Consider the following 15,650-nt stretch of genomic DNA (forward strand, 5'->3'; position numbering starts at 1 on the left):
CCTTAGACGTGCGAAGAGCAATTAAGGTCTATCTTACAAGAACTGAATCTATCCGAAAATCAGACTTCATGTTCATTAATATAGCGGCTCCTAGACTGGGACAGAAGATGTCCGAATCAACAATTAGCTACGCCATCAAGCAGTGTATATCGGAGGCGTATAAGGCGTTAAACCTTCAAGTACCACCAGGGATCACTGCACACTCAACCAGGAGTGCGGCCACCAATGCTGCCTTCAACAGGAATGCCTCCATAGAGGAGGTGTGCAAGGCAGCTACGTGGTCATCTATCTCCACTTTCATCCGACACTATAAGTTGAACGCATATGCGTCGGCGGACGCAGCCTTTGGCAGACGAATCCTGCAACATGTGCTGCCTGAGTAGGACGATCCCACCCTGTATGACATACTGCTATAGGAGCACCCAAGATGTCCTCCGCCTCTTAGGGAGAACGACCCTTGGCACTTACCGTGAGGGGTCCTTCTCCTAAGAGGACAGGAGGACATCTTGCCCTCCCCTTCTTCTATCGTCCTACCTTGGGCAGCATCTATCTTTTATGTGTCTGGATCTAACTTCTTCTCCTGTAGTCTCACCTACAGCTGTTGATTACTCTTTAACACAGGCTACCTGTAGTTTACCTGTTTTTTCTCAGTTTCTATACGAGTTTATTTCAGTCGGTTTGGGAGGCTCATGCCAAGTTTTTGTACCGACCACCAGTTAGCTCACCTTTTTTTCATAGCAGCGATGGTTGCAAGAGTTTTGTACTGCTTCTCGGAGTCACCCGAACTGGAAGGAGGGTGGTTCCCACATCCACAGGAAGGGGAAGTTTTTTTTAAGATTCCTGCCTCCCTGATTGGACGGTGGGAAACACCCCCCCAAGATGTCCTCCTGTCCTCTTAGGAGAAGGACCCCTCACGGTAAGTGCCAAGGGTCGTTCTTCCTCCCCACCATTTTATCTTACATTTATTTCAGTTAATATAACGCAGAAGATGCCATGGGGTTTTGTCAAACTTCTGATGCTTCAGCTGTTCCTGGCCTAAGGTGGTGCTTCTGTATTTTTGCTTGCAGTTGTATAATTCTCAGCCTTCAGCAACCTGAGCATTCCCATTTTGCTTAAAACATTTCTCCCCCTACAAAGAACTGCTGGGCATCCTGGTGTGCCTCTGCAGATCTCAGGGATCCCTGGACTAGATTTTGATTAACACTTGTAGAACTTTTGGGATGATGCTGAAGAGAAGGGAGTTTCCCAAGTTTAAAGGATTTGTTTTGGTTGTTCTTTGTTTCTTCAAGTCTGAACATGGATTAATTAGGCCAGTGATGTGTGTGTGTGTGTGCTTATTTGTGTGTGAGGCGGGATTTACTCTTGCACACCTTTACTAACCCAAACAACCTCAGGAACTCATACAGATAAACTTTATTGCACTTAAATTTCTACTCCTGTCAGAAGGCTTGAAAACAGAAAGGCAAAACAACAGATAACATTAGAACAGTTTCCGGATACAGTTAGAAGGTTATGCGCTTTAGATAATTCAGATGAACTTTACCCAGTCTCTCTCTCGGCTTGTCTTCGCGAACGAAGATTTAAGAAGGGTGCAATAGTCCACGTTTGCTGCAGGCTCGCTGGTGGCTGACAAGACCAATGTGGGACAGGCAGGTCCGGCCACAGCGGCTGCAGGGAAAAGTCTGATTTGGGGTTGGTGCTGTAGCAGTGCGATTCTTCCTCAATCTCCTTTTGTCCTCAAGACCAGCTATGCGTGTGTTCTCAAAGGAAGAGACAGCCTGGTGGATGGTGTGCCTCCATGCTTTGCGATCTGAGGCTAGGTCAGACCACTGGTGATGGTTGATGTGACAGGTGCTAAGGGATTTCTTCAAGGAGTCCTTGTACCTCTTCTTTGGTGCCCCTCTATTTCGATGGCCGGTGGAGAGTTCGCCATACAGGGCAATCTTGGGAAGGCGGTGGTTTTCCATCCTAGAAATATGCCCTGCCCAGCGCAGCTGCGTCTTCAACAGCAGTGCCTCGATGCTGGTAACCTCTGCCCGCTTGAGGACTTCAGTGTTGGTCACAAAGTCACTCCAGTGGATGTTGAGGATGGTGCGAAGGCAGCGCTGATGAAAGCGCTCAAGGAGTCGCAGGTGATGACGGTATAAAACCCACGATTCGGAGCCATAGATGAGGGTTGTCATCACAACCGCTTTGTAAACATTGATCTTTGTGCCTTTTTTCAGATGCTTGTTGCTCCACACTCTTTTGTGCAGTCGGCCAAATGCACGGTTTGCCTTTGCCAGCCTGTTGTCAATCTCCTTGTCGATCTTGGCATCTGAGGAGATGATGCACCCTAGGTAGCTGAACTGCTGGACTGTCTTCAGTACTTTACCCAGTACTGATAATCAAACTTACTCTATTTTATAATCTAATGCTGGTAAAGAATTAATTTTATGAAAGCATGTCCCATTCTATATTGGAGCTATATTCTATGTTCTATGTTTGAGAATATAGGCTATGTTTGAGGTCTCAAACAGCAGATGTTAGGTTCATGGCTTGAAGTTAATAAGCCGCCCTGAGCCACCTGGTGGGAAGGGCGGGATATAAATTACAAATAAATAAATAAATAAAATAAGTTGTTAATTTCAGGGCTTGACCAGCATAGAGACCCCATGTCTCTCATGTAGGCAGCAACTTCTGCTCAAAATTCCAGGGTTTATAAACAATCCCCCCCCCGGAAACTTTATCACTTATCTCTATCTTATCTGATATTATGCATTCCAGAATCTGCAGCTGCATGTACAGATGGCCAGTATCCGGTTCCCACTCATACCATATAAGGCTAAGGCTGCCCTCCGATAGCCCTTACCTTTCACCCACTTTTCTACTGACCTAGATTCTCAGCCTAAGCTATTAGCCGTTAGCAATATGAATGCTTGATAGTGCTGAATGGCTTAGGCCCCTTGTGGCCAATTTCATAAAGAGCCAACCCAAAAGAAATTCTGCCACATTCCCTCCTTTTGGTCCTCTTTATGAAACAATCACATATTCCCAATTATTTGTCTCATCAAGCTCAACATCTGTTGTTTCATAAGGTTTCTTACAGCAGATTTTATACATACAAGATCTTATACATACAAAAACACAGTTTATACAGCAACAGGAAAAAAAGTACAAAACAGAATCAGGCATACTATAATCATTACAATTATCCTGTTGAATCAGGAAACCATGAAAACAAATCATAAACTCCATTTTTTCAATGAAACACTTTCACAGCTGGCTTCAAATCTTGTAAACGTGTGGCTAGTTTCCCTGAAGCACTCACATAATTAATATTGTAGCATTTAGCACATTCAACAACCCTTCAACCCTGCAACATAATCTACTCCTGTAAAATAAATTTACCACACAGAATAAACAAAACAACATGCTCAAACCATCTATCGACAATTTTGTGTGAATTTAATTATTGGGGGGGGGGGGTCATCTAAAGTGTCAGCAGCAACTCCCTTGGGAGAAGTAGTTATGATTTTTGGTCCCTTATCTGGGAAAAGAAATTCTGCCACAGTGTGCCTTTGTTTTTGCATGGAGATGTCATAGACAGAACCTCTGGCATTTCATTGCCTTCTGACTTCATTGTTTACTTTTTCTCTGTGCCAGAGTGCCGGTATATCTGCTAACTAAGGAGTCTCTTTTTGCAGCTGATGAAGCTGGCTGTGTTAAAGAAGCTTCTGTCATAATCAGTCTGTAGTCTTTCAGGTGCCACAAGACTCCTTTTATTTTTTGATCAAACAACATATAATAATAATAATTTTTATTTGTACCCCGCCCTCCCCGCCGAGGCAGGCTCAGGGCGGCTCACAGACATGGAGGTACCATGATTACAGTAAATACATTATACGATAAAATACATTAAATAAATAAATTAATTAAAACTACTACAGTTAAGGTGCTACAATACAAGACAGCATATATCAGATGGCAAGGTGTCACTTCAGGATTCAATCTTGTAGGCCATTTGAAAAAGGATAGTTTTGCAGGCTCTGCGGAACTGATTATAGTCCCGCAGGGTTCGAACCTCCGCTGGTAATTGGTTCCACCAATGGGGAGCCGTTACTGAGAAGGCCTGCTCTCGGGTTGTTTTCAGTTTGGCCTCCCTTGGTCCAGGGATTTTTAAAAGATTTTGGGAGCTAGATCTCAGTGCTCTCTGGGGGATATATGGAGAGAGGCGGTCCCTAAGGTAGACAGGTCCTCGGCCATATAGGGCTTTAAAGGTAATAACCAGCACCTTGTAACGAACTCGGAACACAATTGGCAGCCAGTGCAGCTCCCGCAACCTAGGCTGCACGTGCTCCCACCGAGGTAGTCCCACTAACAGCCTGGCAGCCGCATTCTGCACCAGCTGCAGTTTCCGAGTTCCGTACAGGGGCAGCCCCATGTAGAGGGCATTACAGTAGTCCAACCTCGAGGTGACCGTTGCATGGATCACTGTTGCTAGGTTGCCATGTTCCAGGAAAGGGGCCAGCTGCTTCGCCCTCCTAAGATGGAAAAAGGTGGCTTTAGCAGTGGCTGCTATCTGTGCCTCCATTGTCAAGGAAGGCTCCAGAAGCACTCCCAGGCTCTTGACCCTGCGCACTGGTATCAGCGACGCACCGTCAAAGGCTGGTAGGGAGATCTCCTCCCCTGGCCTGCCGCGGCCCACGCAAAGGACCTCTGTCTTCGCTGGATTCAACTTCAGCCCACTCGACTTGATCCACCCTGCCATGGCTTGCAACGCTCGGTCCAGGTTTTCAGGGACGTCTCCAGTCCGGCCGCCCATCAATAGATAGAGCTGGGTGTCATCAGCATACTGGTGACAACCCAGCCCGTACCTTCGGGCAATCTGGGCAAGGGGGCGCATAAAGATGTTAAACAGCATCGGGGAGAGAACTGCCCCCTGGGGCACCCCACAAGTGAGTAGGCGCCTCTGGGACACCTCTCCCCCAATTGCCATCCTTTGTCCCCGACCTTCAAGGAAGGAGGAGAGCCACTGTAAGGCTAGCCCCCAAATTCCTACGTCGGCAATGCCTTCCTCTCTGGAATCTGTGTATTTGGACACTTATACGCACAGAATTGCTGTAATGCTGTCAGGAGCCCATTCTCATTCTTTAGTGACTGTAGTTAGAGGAGCCCCATGTCACAGAGCAGTAAGCTGCAGTACTGCAGTCCAAGCTCTGCTCATGACCTGAGTTTGATCCTGGCGGGGGCTGGGTTCAGGTAGCCAGCTCAAGGTTGACTCAGCCTTCTATCCTTCCAGGGTCGGTAAAATGAGTACCCAGTTTGCTGGGGGTCAAGTGTAGGTGACTGGGGAAGGCAATGGCAAACCACTCTGTAAAAAGTCTGACAAGAAAATGTTGTGATGAGACGTCACTGCATGGGTCAGTAATGACTCGGTGCTTGCAGAGGGGACTACCTTTACCTTTTTAGTTATAAACTGGACAGTTATTCTACATTTGTTTTTGTTTTTAATGCTCACCAGTTCAAACCTGGCCTTTCTGGTAGAATTAGGTGGGGTTTTTTTTTTCATTTTCATCTTTGTTCCCCAAGTCTTTTTAAAAGCTTACAATAGTCCCTTTTCGAAATGGTAAGAAAAGTATAAGACCTTTGTGAACATCATAGAAGAAGATTGATGGGAATTTGGAGAGGAACACTAGAATGCCTTAGAATCTCAAAGTATCAGACTTTCTACTGTTAGTTTGTCATTAGTAGCAAAGGAAAGGGGGAACTCCTTCCTCGTCCCCATATTGGAAGTGTTGCTCTGATTTTTTAAAAAGTCTATTAATTACCTTGAAAACAAAATGGAGAAGAGCATTGTATAGAAGACCAAACATCATCTTTTGATCACTTGACTCACCCGAGTTTCGGTAGCCACAGTATTGTGAATCACTGTCTTGTTATCTCGACATTTTGTTTCTACCTCCCAAACTTTTCACTTATTATACCAGCTAGACTGAAGTACAGATGCATCTTAGAAGCCAAAAATCCTAACTATAAATACAAGTTGATAGGGGTGTGAACTGGCGGAGACTGACCAAGAGAGAGATCTGGGGTCATGGTAGATAACTCACTGAAAATGTTGAGACAGTGTGCGATGGCAGTAAAAAAGGCCAATGTCATGCTGGGAATTATTAGGAAGGAAATTGAAAACAAATTAGCCAGTATCATAATGCCCCTGTATGAATTGATGGTGTGGCCTCATTTAGAATACTGTGTACAATTCTGGTCACTGCACCTCAAAAAAGATATTATAGATTGGAAAGAGTGCAGAAAAGGGCAACTAGAATGATTAAAGGGTTGGAACACTTTCCCTATGAAGAAAGGTTAAAACGCTTGGGGCTTTTTACCTTGGAGAAACGTCGACTGAGGGATGACATGATAGAAGTTTACAAGATTATGTATGGGATAGAGAAGGTAGAGAAAGAAGTACTTTTCTCCCTCTCTTACAATATGAGAACTTGTGGGCATTAAATGAAATTGCTGAGCAGTTGGGTTAGAACTGATAAAAGAAAATACTTCTTCACCCAAAGGGTGAGTAACACATGGAGTTCACTGCCACAGGAGATGGCGGCCGCTACAAGCATAGACAGCTTCAAGAGGGGATTGGGCAAACATATGGAGCAGAGATCTATCGGTGGCTATTAGCCATAGCTTACTGTTGGATTCTCTGTCTGGGGCAAGTGATGCTCTGTATTCTTGGTGTTTGGGGGGGAGGGGCACCGCGGGAAGGCTTCTGGTGTCCTGGCCCCACTTGTGGACCTCCTGAATGCACTTGGTTTTTTTGGCCACTGTGTGACACAGTGTTGGACTGGATGGGCCATTGGCCTGATTCAACATGGCTTCTCTTATGTTCTTATGAGGGGGGGGGCATGAGGTTTCAAGAGTCAAACCTTCCTTTGTCAGATACAAAGGTAAGGTGTTACTGGACCTGAATCTAGCTGTTCTACTGTAGACTTCCACATTTACCCTCATATACCATAACACAGGGGTGGCCAACGGTTGCTCTCCAGATGTTTTTTGGCTACAACTCCCATCAGCCCCAGCCAGCATGTCCAATGTGCCACCCCTGCCAGCCAGCATGTCCAATGTCCACCCCTGCCATAACACTTACTAGCTAGAACTAAGGCTCAAGACCCTGGAATGGAGCAGCAACTAGGCAGGAATTCTGACTATAGCTGGTATGTATTTTTGCATTTTAAAACAGACATTTACTTTGGGTCTCCTCCCTGTCCATCAAATAAAACATGGTTTTGAGAGACAGAAGTCTGATAAATTAGAAAACCCAGATTAAGTCCCATAAATATTGATGGCAGTTGTTTCTATAGTAAGTGTATTTTGGGCTGTGGTGTTCCCACCAGCTGGATCCTAGGCTGGGCATGTCAGTTGAAGTGGGGTGATTCGGTGAACCTGACAGACCTTGACACTGGGCAAGGACAGTCATTTGTAGTGGAGAAAGTCTACCACCTCCCCACCCTTGCCCCTTGCAAGATGGTTTGCAGGTTTCACTTCTCTTTGGCCAATGTGTGTTAAGAACGTACATAAATTCTCAGTCAGTCCACAAAAATTCATGGAAGATACAAATGTATGTTGGAAATGGGTCAGGATTACAAGTTTTACCTCATTGCATCTGTCAACTTGTGAGTACCTTCCATGTTCAGTTTATAACCTTCTTGCTTCCCTCTTTCTCTCTCTTGCTTTTTGTTGTGTGGTTAGGATGCATCCTTTGTTGCCAGATTTGGTAATTTTGCCCTGCCACTAAGAACACCTAAATGTGCCTTCTTTTGTTCTCTTTGAATTTCCAAAAGTGCCTTATCAAACGTAGCAATTTCCACTTTAATGATTTTTGTTTTGGAATTGCAGATAACATTAAACCAAGAGCCTTGTGCCAATTTTACTTTTTTAAAAAAATATATCTTTTTTTGCAGTGTGGCTCATCAGCTTTCTCTAGAGACACAGCCCTTCACAGGAGCCTTGATTTTGTTCACAGGAATAGCCAGGGCTGGAGTCTAACGTCTTTCTATAACCTTTGCCTGGTTCGACCTGAGCAGTATTTGTCATGGGGGTCAAAAATTAAAAACCCTAGAGAAAGAAGTGACAGTGCTGGTTGGGGACATCATGGGTGGGGGGATAACATCAATGATCTACAGAGAGGTGAGAAAATGGCTTCACCTCCAACTTTAGTGTGGTGGGATGGGCTGCCTTCCGCCACGCTCAGCCTCCTCATCTTTTCCTTTTCTGTGACAGATCTGACTGAGGTTTTATGCCCTGTTCCCAGCAGAGAGACCTCCTTGAGACAGAATACGGCAGAGGGCCACTGATGGCGCTTGTCTGTTTTGTCTTTCTAGAAAACGTCCATCTCCAACCCGGAACGCTGCTGCACCTGAGAGGCTCGAAGCTCTGAAATACCAGCGGATAAAGAAGCCCAAAAAGCCATCCAAGGGCTCCTCGAAATCCAAAAAACAGATCAGTGAGTGTGAGGAAGATGAGACTCCCAACTAATCTACCCCTGCCTGTACCCCCTTGGGCCCGGCACAATGCTCATTGAAGTCAATGACTTGGAATGGGAATTGATTCTGCCTTTTGGCTCAGAGGTTGCTGCTCCCTCCAGATTTTTTATCTGTGTGGGAGGTCACATGTCCCTTGATCTTCATGGCTGAAAGACCCACTTGCTAGGGGGGGTTTTTTTGTCTTTAGGATATTTGTCTCCATAAAGATAGTTTATAGCCCCACCCCCTAACCCCAGTTTGTACTCCCCCTGAACTGTTATTTCACACAATTCAACTATCAGGCTGCGGTATCAATCTGCCTTCAGTACAGCCCCAACTATTCTCTCATTTCCTCTTCCCATCTACCCCAGTTCCTCAATCTCTCCTCAGTCTCCCCTAATTCCTCCTGTATATTTTTTCTTGATTTATGTCTTTTATTCAGATTAAATCCTGACTAAGATTCATCCATTCTCACGGCAATCCCATGAATTACATCTTCCTCCATGTTCTCCTCAACTGCGTAGAGCAGCCTTCCTGTATTGAGGCTTTTGTTGTCATTGTTCCTACACTCAAATAACTTTTCATCTGGTAAAATAATGACTGCACTTTGATGATAAACTTTGCCTTTCCCCCCCACTTATTCGCTGTTGGCTTTAAAAAATGGTCACCATGAGCCTACTTACCATGCTTGGGCAAAGTCGTTAACTATCCGTTCCTTCTGTTCTGTCGTTTCCCTCCAGATGGTTCTGCTTCCCAGGTTCAGCAACATCCTAACTCTCAGGTACTGTGGCCCGACGAAGCTGTCTGTCTCCGAAAGAAGAAGCGACACCCTCGCCAGGACCCCTTTGCCCGCCTCTCAGCACTGAAGGATGACCTCTGCCACAGGCAGGTTCCCGAGGATCAGACAGCCATTCTCAACAGTGTGGACCATGATGATTCCAGTGGGCATGCAACCTTACTGTAGAGTAGCACCAGCCAGAGAAGGGGCAAGGGGAAGGTGGGAAAGGGGTGCAAAGATCATGTGACCATCGGAGTCTGTGATGGAACGGTGGGTGGAGAAGACACTGAAGCACAGGTGTGTAGTTAATATATTTGGGGGTGGGTGGGTGGGCTTCAGTCTTGTTTTGTGTACTGGCAGGGCGACCGTGCATCACAAGCAATTACTGTTAACATACGATGCATGGAACCTTTTGTGCGGTATTTAATCAAGGGAAAACTGAGCATCAAGTCTTCAGCCACCGCAGGGAGGAGTTTACATCTTCCTACAGCATCATCAGTTGCAATGCAATCCATGGGGATCGGAAATAATCCGTTTTGAAAAGGGGAAGGGACAGAGGGAGGATAGCCCAGTTTGTTTGGATCTCTAGCAGAGAGCTTGACAAAGTTTGAGAGTTTGGAGCTTGACATTTGAAAGTTGAGAGAGAGAGAGAGAGCTTTGAAATAACTACCTGTGTAAGAACCAGGTGAGCCTCGAATCCTCTTCTCTGTGCTATAGCTTCTGTTTTATGAGTCCTGAAAGGGGGATGAGATTTTAAAACCTGGATTCCAAACTTATATATAGAATTTTTTTTAAAGAAAACATCATAGATGCAGGATAGGATGTATATTTATACAGTGTGTGTTCACTTTAGGTAGAAAACACTGGGGGATGGGTGGGAGAAAACAAGCTAGCCTGAATTCAGGAAACAGGTTGGGACACCATATGATTCAAATGAGTGTCAAAAATTCTAAGCCGCAAGCAATGACCCACTGCATCTGGTAGCTTTATTCAAGTGTTGCAAAAATCTTAACAGAAAAAACTACCAGCACACACACACTAAAAAAATTCTCTGTGTCTCAACTGTCGCACCTTGATGTCTGAATATTCTGCGTGGGGGGAAAAATACAAATTATAGTTTACTTTCTTATCTGTCAAATGAAGACCTAGAATTAGCGTGTGTATTGTATTTTGCACAGTTGAATCAACATAATACACGAGAATTTACATGAAAGACTGGCAAGTTGGTGGCTGTTTGTAGAATGCCAGGTTTCTACACCCTCCAATTGTACTTTCTGGCAAATTGTAGGTTTAGATTGGCTAATTTTTAAGATGATCATCTTGATAGGGTAGTATCTGTACTGTACTATGCTATGAGAAAATTTAGTCTTTGTACTATGAAACCTCACTGCATCAGAGCCTTTGTCCACATAATCATTGCTGAGATGTGAGGAAAGGCTGTTTTCGCTGTTCTACATAAGTGTGAACTAGTCACATTTCTGCTGTGATTTCTGTGACTCCCACTTCTTGGTTTTTCCACTCATACCCATACTAAGCAAGTCTGAGTTATACTTGCCATAGAAGGCAATAGATTCTGGAGGTGGTCAAACAGGCTGTCTGCTACGTTGAACTGAAGCTTGTGGGAAAATGTTTTGAATGTTCCTTTGTGCATAAAAAACCCCCTGCAAGGTGAAAGGTAGCTCAGGATGGAGAGGACGAAAACAAATATTTTCCCTGATGTGCTGGATTCTTATTTTCTTACAGGGAGTATTGTTTTTAGCATGTATTGTTTTTAGAGTTCATACAGCCTTCCCCAGCTGTAGTGGGAAAAGGGACACAGCCTACTATATCACCAGGGGACCCTGTCTGCAGGCCATACTCTGGACCTGGTTTAAATGTGGTATAGGCCAAGGCAAAAGTACTCCCTGTGGAGCTTTGCACCGGTATAGCATCTTGGTTTAAGATGGGTTGCCAGCCATGCAGCATGTTTAAATCAAGCCACAGTACTGGCCAGTGGCAAATATTGCAGTGGTGGTTGGTCTTGCGTTGCTGAGTTCAGAAGTTGTTTCCGGTAGCAACTTGAAACCAAATTCCATTTTCCTGTTCTGCAACATTAGCATTCATCTCGGTGGCTCACTTTGCTTCTGCTCTCTTTGAGATTTCTTTTTTATTTTATTTTATTCGGAAGGGTGGGAAAGTCCAGGCCCAGCAGTCTTTCTTGTTTTGTTGAGCTTCCTGATTCGTTCCTCACTGACTCAAAACAAATACTCCTCACCCCTCCCGCCCACCCCTCACAGCTTTGCACTTTGTCCTCCCAAAAACAGGGGTTTGGGTTAATTGTTCTTAATGTTTCAATTCCACTCACATACCACACATCCCTGGTGAGCCAGGCTGTCCGAGGACAGGAACTTGGTCTGGTACTACAAAACCCGGTGATCTGTGAGTTCATAAACTGGCTAACTTTGTAGCTTCTGCTAACTCAAGCCTGCACAGCTTGTGACTGGCGAAGTCCTAGTTGGTCCACCCATGATGTTTGTAGTCCCCAGAAGCTCAATGAAATCTCATCTTTCTGTTGCCGGTTTTTAGGCTGTAAAACTAGAGGGTTTGGGGGGGGGGGGGGTCCAGAACTTGCCAGGCTGCAATGAAAGACTAGTGAGCTGCATTATTTCTTGGCCCAGGGCCTGTGCTTAATGGAACTGAGGAATGAAATTAACAGAGTGCCAAGGTAAATGGGTGTAATGGTGAAATTAATTTATGTAGATGTGCATCTGGCCGGGATGCAAAGAGCTACCAAGCACTCCCTTAGGCTGTGTACTGAATGGATTTGCCGCACCGTCAAATAAATTTTGACTCCTGCACTTTACCGCAGCTGCTTACTAGGGAGTATGGGGGCATCTGTCCGGGAAACAGAACTCCAAAGGGTCACTGGGCAGGTATGATTCTTTGTGTGCTCCTGTAGACCCTGGCCTATGGTGTCACAGGAGTTGCAGGACAAGGGCCCTACAAGGAGGGGGCAGCCTTAGGGCATACCCGCACAACAATTTTAAACTCAGTTTAATAGTCCTTCCCAGTCTTCTGGGAACTGTAGTCCTATGAGTGGTGCTAGGGTTCTCTTGACATTCTTCCTAAACTACAGTTCCCAGAATTCTTTGGTAGAAACCGCATGATGAATCCAAAAGTGCATTTCTATTCATACAAGGAGATAGTCCCTGTTCAAAGACTCCTTCCACTCATGGAAGTGTACTTGTTTGGATCTGATCCAAAGACAACTGATCTATATTTTTAGTGTAGATGTACCCTTAGCCTTCTGTCTAGGTGATTCACACAAAAGCTTGTAATTGTAAAATTTTACAGGGGCGGTGGGGGCATTAGAACAGAAGGATGGATAAGATACTATGGTGTGATATAAATTTGTCCTCTTTGTGTGCCAGTTCAATTGTTCCTTTAGACTGGATAAGCTGGATACTTTTAATGTAACCAATCTACCAGAAGCATTCAAAGCACCACAGTGTCCTCTGTTTGTCAGTAGTATTACTGTCTCCATATCCATATCTGATTTTTTGCACAGTCAGATAAAAGACTGTAACGGTCTTTGTTGAAAATGGCAGCTATGGCCAAACAAGCAAGGTTGGATGTCCTGGGGCTGGAATATGTAGACTTCTTTGCTTTTCCTGGCTCTGCTCATCCTCTTGTTGTGTGATCTCGCGTAGGCTGCTCACATGCCCCAGATCTCTGAGTTCTCCAGCTGTAAAACAGGGGGAACAGTACTTAAAAATTTTGCAAAATCCCCTGAAGTCTATCAATGAAAGCTGCAAACAGTGTGCATTACTAGCAGTGAGATAATTCTTCTATTAAAAAGAGTTGCTTCTTTCTAAGGGTGGAGGGCAGATGTCATATCCAGGCTCTTCCTTACATAGCAGGAGACTTGCAGCTCAGTTTTACATGTGAAGGGCTCAGCAGTCCCATGGACTTCAGTGGAACTTTCTTCCAAGGCAGCATGCTTAGGATCTGCAGCCTAAGATTTCAGCTTGCCATTTTTCCTTTTTAGGATGTTTTCATAGTGGTGCTTTATTTGAAGAACAGTGTGCCCTTTAAACACTGGCACTCCCTCCTAAGGCTTGTCTTGTCCATTTGAAATACAGAGGCCTGGTCACTTTCCCGTGTTGGAGGTGCCTTTGGAATTTGGTTTCTCTCACTGCTGCCTGTTGGGCCCCAGGAGAAACTTTAAAATCCAGGGGAGTTTCAAAAGGAATGTGTTATTTGCCATGCAACAGGGCAGGGCTCTTAATCCAAGGAAAGCAGAGTTTGGGTACTTGCAGCCAAAACGGAGAGTTGCTCTTTGAAACTGGCTGTAGAGATGTGCTCAGCAACCACTTGGGATCTTCTCACTAATCCATCCTGGAGTGTGTGTGTCATTCCAAGAACAAATCAGCCCCTAAGAGTACAGCCAAAATTTTAGTGCATGTTGGACCTCCTAAATGCCTGAAGTGATTGTGACTTCCTTGGCTTACTTCGTGTTTACTGACATTGGTGCTAAAAATGATGTTTGTTTTACCTACTTCCCCCAGACTAACAGAGCAATGCTGTACCAAGTTACCCCCTGTCAAAGCCCACTTAACAATTAGAGTGGAGCAACTCTGCATAGGATTTGGCTGTTAGCTCTTACAAAACTGTGTTTGCAATGAAGGAAGAGCAGTTGCATTCCAGGAATCTTCCCATACTTCTTAGGGACATTGGAAGGAAGGACTATCTTCAGGGTTATTTCCCTTTCTAGTTTGCATCCATGTTTAATTTAAATAATCTCATTGGAACATGTGTGTGTGTGTAATTTAAAAATATTGTCAGTTGCCTAACATTGTTGAAATTAGGTTAGTAGAAGATGTGCACATGGCTGAATCCTGCTCATGTTTATTTGACAATAAGCGATTAATGATCTCGGTAGGATTTACTCCAGAGTGAATACGAATTGCATTAAAATGTGGGTTCAAGAAGACCAGACTGGGCCTTCTTTCTCACTGTCCAGATAAGAGTCAGGAGACCTATAGTGTGCGGGTGTGTGCATGCACACATGCATGTTTTCCTGTGAAAACTAGCTACACATGATTGCTTACAAACTTGCATTTTGTGTTCCTTAGAACGGTTTTTTGCAGCCTCTTTAGGGAGGTCTCCTGAGAATCTCTGTGACTCGAGACATATTATTTTTACCTTTGTAAAACTGTGTTAGATGCTTTTTCTTTTTATCCCATTGTTTTGTTCTCCAGAAATCAATTTATTTCTATACAGGAGAACATTGGCAAGGTCAGATATTTTTGCAGGGATGGGAGATTGTTTTGTAGATCTGTGCTAAATAAAAATAAAATTGCTGTTCTGTCAGAAATCGCATCAGAAATTTCACATTGTTATCACTGTTGTTCCCCATAATGTATTCTAATTCAGATTTCCCAGGAAAAAAATCCCCATAGGTTATGGGAAAAATATATATTTTGAGCTATAAGAAACGTCACCGGCAGCAGGAATGTCTTTCACTGTGGTCTGTAATGGCGGGGTGTGTGTGTGTATTTGAGTGTGGGTTTTTTTTGAGAGAGAATGTAAGTTAAACACAGTGATATCGTTGCTCCCCCCCTTATTTGTGTAGTTGGCATATTTGCGCACAATGTGTGGATTACAGATGAGAGAGAGAGAGAGACTAATCACAAAATGTGGCTGATGGGCTACATTTGGTAGGCTTTCCACCTGTGCCTTATTTCAAGGAACTATTTAATGGGAAAGAATAGATGCAACGTGACCTCAGAAAAACCACTGAAATACATGCAAAGATGATCAATGATGGCCCAAGCTAGCCCGATGTCACCAGATCCTGGAAGCTAAGCAGTGTTGGCTCTTCTCAGTACTTGGATGGGAGACCACCGAGGAAGTCCAAGGTTGCCACACAAAGGAAGGCGGTGGCAAACCACCTCTGCTCATCTTTTGTCTTGAAAACCTTATAGGGGCATTAGAGCAAAGTAGGAGTCAAGTTTCACCTTTAAGACCAACGGAGTTTTATTCAGAATGTAAGAGCACATGAAAACTTACATTCTGAATAAAGCTTTGTTGGTCTTAAAGGTGAAACTTGACTCCTACTTTGTTCTACTGCTTCAGACCAACACGACTGCCCACTTGGATCTTTCTTTATCGGGGCATTGTAAGTTGGCTGTGGTCTGAAGGTACAGTTAATGTTCTGTGACGAATAATGCATCATTTCCCCAAGTGTTCCTTGTTTGGAGCTTTTCAGGTGGAAACCCTCTGTGTCCATCTCAGTGTGTTACCATTCATGCAAGTTATGTTTGTCTGTGGTGCTGCGTTCTGTGATATTTTATTTCTGTTTACTTCATCTACAGCCTCCCTTT

The 15,650-nt window shown here is 44.4% G+C and overlaps 1 protein-coding gene across 4 annotated transcripts in view; it reads left to right on the plus strand.

Annotated features, from left to right (window-relative positions):
* The window catches only part of IGSF9B (immunoglobulin superfamily member 9B), a 172,601-nt gene extending 162,761 nt beyond the window's left edge, over positions 1 to 9,840 (plus strand). For 2 of the 4 annotated variants that reach the window (XM_060251217.1, XM_060251218.1), the window contains exons 19-20: positions 8,367 to 8,488; positions 9,248 to 9,840. In XM_060251217.1, the coding sequence (XP_060107200.1) occupies positions 8,367 to 8,488; positions 9,248 to 9,471 (346 nt within the window). In that variant the 3' untranslated portion in view covers positions 9,472 to 9,840. Of the gene's footprint in view, positions 1 to 8,366; positions 8,489 to 9,247 lie in introns of those variants that run through there. The other 2 variants (XM_060251220.1, XM_060251219.1) reach the window with 2 other exon arrangements.
* The last annotated feature ends 5,810 nt before the right edge of the window (positions 9,841 to 15,650 follow it).

This window comes from Heteronotia binoei, chromosome 12, assembly GCF_032191835.1.
Source record: "Heteronotia binoei isolate CCM8104 ecotype False Entrance Well chromosome 12, APGP_CSIRO_Hbin_v1, whole genome shotgun sequence".
Taxonomy (NCBI): Eukaryota; Metazoa; Chordata; class Lepidosauria; order Squamata; family Gekkonidae; genus Heteronotia; species Heteronotia binoei.